The following is a 7,409-nucleotide window of genomic DNA, read 5'->3' on the forward strand; positions in this document are numbered from 1 at the left end:
CGGTAGTACTATTCACATATGCAACCACTACGACCCCCACAGTCTTTCGAACTTGACCCTTGTTGCAAATTATGGAAAAGTTGACTGTCTCTAGAACATAATAGTTTAAAAATATAATGATAATTAGTCTTAATTGTCATAATCACTATTCCCAAGAACTATTGTAAACCATAACTGCACATTTTTTAAAGTCTTTTATGTATAATCTGTTTTGTTTTTATATCCACACAGTCTTACTCATCATCTGTTTTTATTTTATAGTCATACCCCATGGTATTGCAGTATCGACCAAGAATTGATTTCGGTTAGACCAGGGGCCTCTATCCCACTGAGTGAATCCTACACTATGTGTTTACTCATCGACAGATTGCACAGTGAAAGGCGTGTGGACTCGAGGGACACAGCCAGATTTTCAGCATGCGAATAAGGCCATTGTCTGTTTTTAAATTGTCAGTTGCATTTATGTTGTTTCTATTAAGAGCAAACCAAGTGCCATTCTGCTACTGAACCATCTGCATAAGGTATCTGTGCCGTCTCCCCGTGTACAATACAAGTCATGGTTGAAATCAGTAGGTGTGTGGCCATGACCTAGCCTTCTGAATATTTTGCTTGCCTGTTCCAAGATTGTTCCTATTGTTTGATTACACTAGTAATATGGCTCAATCTTTGTGGTGTTGCAGTTTTCACATACTTACTATTTGATTAATTCTTGTTTAAATAGAGTACTGTACAAGGAACTAATAATTATTATATCTTGAAATTATTTTGTATGGGAAATATATTTAGAGAAATGGCCTTTGAGCCACTGTCCTGTTTGCGGTAAGCTTTTTGTGTGCAAAATAGTTCACTCTTGAGTGTGCAAGTCCTTTTGGGAAGAATTCCGATTGTTCTGTACATTAGAGCACATTATAACTGTAGGCATTTGGGGTCATCTGTCTGTGTAGTCTACCAGTCGCACAAGGAGGGCCTGTTTGCCTTCCGGAAAATGTACATGACTCCTTGGAGAGTGAAGTGAGATTCATAACCATTTGAAATGTTGGCAGCTGATCACATTCACTTCTAACTAAACCCATGTTTCAGTGAGGTTAACCTTTCATAATGCCTTACGATGAGCGGGTGCTGCTTCATGAGACGTCGTTGCCATTGCGTAGCCCACGTTACCGTGTGCATCATGATATTGTGGTTCTTGATCTAACAAGTACATTGTTTCCCTCTTTCAGTTGGCCTTAGGTGTGTGTCAGTGTGGCATGCAGAAAGTTAGGATGATTTTAAGTACTAGGGTTTTTAGAGCAGGTAACATTAGCTATTCTATGGATTTCAAAAATCTCAAAGCAATTGTAGATTAAAACTGTTAGTAACCTGTCACATTTCCAAACCATATGCATAAAATAGAACAAATACTGTGTCATAGATAAATATGCTAACCAGAATTAATGGTTTGAGGATATTTCATTTTAGATCCTGTAGTAATTAGTGGGAACTGGGATTATTGTTTTATAAATAAGTTCTTTAAGGTCAGATCTATGATAATGTCCTTGGTTTTGCAGTTTTGTTAAGTCTTCCATTCCTTTTGAGATGAGTCTGCAAGTCAACAAAAGTCTTGTTACCTTAAATTATATGAAGAACTTCATTTTAAACCTCTTACAATCTACACTGTTTCTCATAAACTTTGGAAATTAAGTTTGACTAATTGCTTTGAAACAAAGTTAACCTCTGAAACTTAGGAAATAATCTTAAAAGTTAGGAAAAATATTTGTTTTAGAAATCTGACATGAGCACAATCTGTGTGTTACACACATAGCTTTTATACTGTATTTTCCAGTAAAATGTATCATAAGCTAATGCCTTCTAAATCTCAAAATGCTTCTTAGAAATAAAAGTGTATGACTCTAAGAAACACAAAAGACAGCTAAATCCTGATGCATTTCACAATATAAAAGGCTGAAACGTCGTCATTATCTTTTCCATATATCTTTGTTTCAAGTCAAAAAGTCTAAAGTTTTCTGTTGTTTTTGGCCTGACTTTTGTGGAAAAGGTCATGGCAATATTTTTAAAAATTTAATTTTGTTAAATTATGTTTGTGCTTGGAAGGGCTCACAAACAGAATTTAAAAGGCAGATTTTTTTTTTAATTTTTAAAAAATGGTTGAAACAGACCATTACACTAAACCAAAAATTGAATTTACTCTCCAGCTACAGAAATTATTTTGCTGTGCTGTGAAATCCAGTTCCCTGACATCTCTAAGGCATTTTTAGATTTCTTATAAATTTGTCACATCTAGGTCAGTGATTACTTATGGAAGTTGATTTTTAATTAACTGAAAATGAATTGAGAGTGCATTTTAAAAACCACAACTGAGACCTGGATGTTTTTGGGTCCCCAGCCAAAACTTACAGCCTTAAATGAGTTTTATATACATGATCTCTTTAAATTTGGCCTGTTGCCTCATCTTATGTAATGTCTCTATTTTCCAAGGAAATATATAGGAAGTAATTATGGAGTTGAGAATAGTTTTGTATAGAATTCCTTTATTTAATGTTACTGTATTAACGTTTTTATTGAAATGCAGTGGAATATGTGCCAAAACATGTGAAAACCCTTGCATAAAGAAGGGCATCTGTTATATGGGGAAAGGTACACATTTTATGATAGTCCTGAATAATATGGTGTTACTGTTTGAACCACAGACTTCTTCATATTTTCAACTATGGTTTTTAAGTATGGGACTACTTTCATGTCTAGTAATACACTAATCCCTAATTATCCCGAGTCAGATTGTGAAATTTGTAAGAAACCAGGTATAGAAAAAATACACAGGCAAAAATAGATAGGTGGTCAGTTTTACAAACTTGGGGTGCTAATAAAATTAACTCTTTATACAAATAGCCTATATGAATAATCATCAGAATCTGCAAAATTGGAGAATAAAACTAAGTTTTTCTTTAATCTCTTGTTTCCTAAGCAACAGACTGAAATCTTCCATATGAAATCTTCCATAAAAGATTTTGTAATTGGTTATCTCTGCTTTAGATATCATAGATGTCCAAGGGTCAAGGGACCTTAGATCTAAAGAAGGCCTGTGAGTTATAAGACATCAGTTTAACTGAAGTAATCACATTAGTTAATAGAAAAATCCAAATATGGCCCTTTCTCCAGGTTAACAAAATGCTTTTAAGTATTTCTAAAAAAAAAAAGGTTCACTGATGAGGTGATATTAGGTCATTCAGTCTGGGGTCCAGGTACCTTGGGTGATGCTTTTAGAAAAATATATTATTTCTTTATTCATTAAAAATCTGTCCCATATTAATATGCTACATTTTATAAATGTAATGAGTTTGCTCAACTATATGTAACCTAAATTAAAATGATTCTTTAAGGGGGAAAAAAGGTATGTTATATAATATTGTGAACTGTTTAGCTTTATTGAACTATTTAAGAGAAAGTGCCTCATTGCTAAAGTGCATTTCTGTTTTAGATTTACTGCATAAGTTTTGAGTTTTCTGTCCCTGTCTCTTATCAATGGTTTTATATCTAAATAGGCTCTTGTAAGTTAGAGTAATCTCTTTTTGAAAGATTTTCATAAGAAAATAGATATCACCAAAGACATTTTAGTGTTAATAACCATGTTAGAGAGACAGTTTTAACTGTTTGGAGGTTGGAAATTTTTAGATTGCAATTTACTTTTATATAATTAGGCAATAACCTTGAGTAGTTGCTAAAATATCACCAAAGAAAGACTTTAAACTTAATTTTCATGGTAAGATCAATCAAATGCAGGTTTTTCTTGCAATAATCAGAACATACTTCCTTTCAGCCATGTTTCTTGTTTTTCCAGCACCATCTGACAGATCTTAGGAAATTCTCAAAGGTGAAAAAGAGATTAACACAACTAGTAGCCTCCCTCTGGATGAAAAATGGGAGAAATACATAGTTTGGAGAGAAAATTGAAATTGAGATTTTAAATTCTAATTTGAGAAGCTTTTTATCCCATGGAGGTGATACAGACTAAAATCAGACTTATTTAGTTCCTGGGTTCTTAGTAATATGAGAAATTTTATTAAAGACAGACTTTGGTAAAAGTGCTGACATGCTTACTTGTATAGAAAACAGTACATTCTCTTGGACTCACATAAGTAAATGCTTTTTCTGTATCCAAAAGCAAAAATTTTCCTAAAGGCCTGTGGTTTTTTTTGTTTTTTTTTTTAAGTAACTCTTTGTCTTGTTTCTCAGCAGTTACTTTGCTTTTAGAATTTAAACGTACAGCCAAATTCGGCAAGATGGGCCCCAGATGAAGAGCGTGTACATCAGGTTAAGCCCTGTCCTCACACTGATATTTTGGGGAGCCCGTGCTGTGGGCCACTTCAAGTAAAGCTCACACTAATGAAGTCTTCCTGACAGGCCCCTAGGTAAACTTCCTGGGGTAGGGTAAAGATGGATGTACTCATTACATACTCTGGTGTACCATAGGAATTTTCCAGCAGGCTTTACTTTATGCCACTGAGATGTAGATGCTGGTTGTGGGCATTACAAAAAAGAGTTTGCCATAGCTTTAATTTTGTGGGTTGGAAACATAAAAATATGAAATGCTATCATTTTAAGATACACCCCTGTCCCTACGATAAGGAATATAACCTGTCTGACAGATCTGGTTTATAAAAATTGGAAAACATGCTAAAACTCAAGCCCTCTGAAAGCACAAAATAACCAACTAATTCTGGATTTACTTGATACACTTAGTTCAGTAGTATTTTGTTGAAAAAAGTTCAGATTGAAAGTTCATTAAAAATACTTAAATATTACATCACAGGGTTTTCATAGTTTTTTCTCAAAGCAGTAGCATTTTCCCAATAATTTAAAAGTGATTCCCTTCCTAATGTAATATAGTTTTCACAAGTAGTGTGTTTATTTGCTATCCTGACTATATTTTCAAATACAATTAAAATGCTTGAGCACTTCCTTTTTAGAAAGTTATGGAATTAAACAAAAATAATTTAAAATGTGTCTGTATACTTGCTATGCCCCTTTTTCTAGGATTCAAAACTTGAGACATTATTCAGAAATGTGTTTTAATTTTAATTGTCTTTAGAATCAAGTGAAACATTAAATACTGGGTCCAGTTTTCTTCCATTTTTCAGAGCTTCATGGAATAAGAAACCAATCTAGTGCAAACTGAAGATTAAATATTTCTGGGCAGTGCAGAGATAGTGAACAGATTACGTGTATGTGGACTTGACATCAGTCCAGCATAGCAGGCGTTCTACACATTAGAAATGGAATGGGATCAGCCTAACATTGTTTGGGGGCGGTTTTCTTTTGCTACATTGTTTTGGATGGGGATGGGGCCCAAGTGTCCTTATGAAGCTGTGGTCGGAGACAAGAGCTTGTGGGGGGAGCACCAGTGTTCTGCTGTGTTTCCTGCTTCTGGCAGCACAACAGCAAGCACCAGTTCTTAACAGAGTAGCCCTCACGTTAAATTAAACCATCATAGACTATATTGTACAGTTCTGTTGCTAATATTCCTTTGAAATATGAAATATTTTAAGCTTTCTTTTTGTCAAAAGTGGTAACATCTTAATACAAATAAAAACCTTTTTGTGGTTGTAAGATTTAGCTTATAAATCATTCAAATTGAAGTGAAACATTACCAGGTCATTGTTAATGACTTAGTCTATTAAGAATATATGTATTTTTGTAAAGGGAAAGCACTTGTAGATATTTAATCAGTACTATATGTCTGTTTTGCAGAAATAAAATGCTGCTTAGAGATTCTCTTTAAATATTTTTTATTTTTGTGCTCAAATGTATTTTCTGTTGATCTATGGAATGTTCTGTACAAAGCTGTATGGTTGTACTGTTGGGCTAGATACTTTTGTTTTTTAAAATCTGGACTTAGCCAAGTATATTTGACCATGTTAAAAATAGTATCTTTGTTATTAAAAACTTGATTGCATAATTTGTTGTCTGTCATCCTTCATATCAGTATTTGCAGATCATAACCTTCATTTAAGCATTTCCATTAAGTATTATTGTAGCAAATTTTATGAACATTTGTTGAATATTTGAGATAAAAAATCTTTAGGAAATATTTATTAACTGTTTACTTTAGAGATAGCAGGCTGGCCCTCAAATAATACTACAATTTTCACACAACAGTAGTATGCAAATTCTATTCAAGTTCCCATAAACTACAGACCAAGAGACACTGGAACATATCCAGCGACATAAAACAAGGTGCAAAACTTTCATGGTCTAAAGGTATTGAAATCATACAGAGTCTGTTCTCTTATCACTGTGGAATTATGTTAGAAATCAATACCAAAAGATATTTGAAAACAACCCACATATTTTCAAGTACAGTGTGACATTTACCAAGAGATCTTTGACTTAACCATTGAAAGCCTCAGAAAAGTTAAAAGACTGAAAAAAACAGGGTGACTACAGAGAAGAAAACATTTAAATGAGAAGTTAATATCAAAGGTACTTTAAAAAAAAAAACCTGTGTATTTGGAAATTAAGAGTCTACTACAGGAGCCATACAAGGTAAATTAGAAAATATTTGTAAACAATAAAAATGAAAAGAGAATTTATCAGAATTTGTTGCAGTTAAAGCTGCCCAATGTAACTAAATACAATGTGGAATCTTGAATAAGGTATGAAAACAAATAATGGACGCTAGCATAAAAGTTTTGTGAAATTTGAACAAAATTTGCAGTTAATAACATATCACATGTTAATTTCCTGTCTTCTTTTGTTTGGTTTGGTTTTACAACATAGTGTTTCTTTATATACTCTGAATTGGATTAGAAGCTTCAAGCCTCATTCAATATTTTTTTAATCACAAAGATAATAAGCTTTCTAGACTTTTAGCAGTAATACTAGATTACTAGTAATACTGGATTAGATTACTACTGTTTAGCAATAATACTAAAATAAATGGAACTATGTTAAAGTTTTGAGTGAATATAAATTAGAAATCTAGCATTCTATTCATAGTCAAGTGTAATCAAAATTTTTTAGTTAGGCAAAAAAATACATTTTCTAAAACATGTAATATACATACTATTTATATTAAAAAATGTTAGTCACTCAGTCGTGTCCCACTTTTTGTAGCCCAACAAGCTCCTCTGTCCATGGAATTATCCAAACAAGAAACCTGGAGTGGGTAGCCATTTCCTTCTCCAGGGGATTTCCTGACCCAGGGATCAAACCTGGGTCTCTCTCACTGCAGGCAGATTCTTAACCATCTGAGCCACCTATTTGTATTTATGTATACAAAAGCTTTTCTACTACACTTGATAAAGGCCTGAGAAAGTACAACAAAAAAGAGATGGAGAAATTGGAAAACAAACTAAATGAAATGAGAGCTCTAACTATGAAATAGAAAAAAAGTGAAACAAACCAGATAAAAG

At 33.2% G+C, this 7,409-nt stretch overlaps 1 protein-coding gene across 7 annotated transcripts in view; it reads left to right on the forward strand.

Annotated features, from left to right (window-relative positions):
• PCGF5 (polycomb group ring finger 5) overlaps positions 1 to 2,175 on the forward strand; it is a 114,559-nt gene extending 112,384 nt beyond the window's left edge. For all 7 annotated transcript variants that reach the window (XM_070470637.1, XM_070470638.1, XM_020876180.2 and 4 more), the window contains one exon: positions 262 to 2,175. In XM_070470637.1, the coding sequence (XP_070326738.1) occupies positions 262 to 309 (48 nt within the window). In that variant the 3' untranslated portion in view covers positions 310 to 2,175. The remainder of the gene's footprint in view (positions 1 to 261) is intronic.
• Positions 2,176 to 7,409: the final 5,234 nt, after the last annotated feature.

Source organism: Odocoileus virginianus, chromosome 7 (genome assembly GCF_023699985.2).
Source record: "Odocoileus virginianus isolate 20LAN1187 ecotype Illinois chromosome 7, Ovbor_1.2, whole genome shotgun sequence".
Taxonomy (NCBI): Eukaryota; Metazoa; Chordata; class Mammalia; order Artiodactyla; family Cervidae; genus Odocoileus; species Odocoileus virginianus.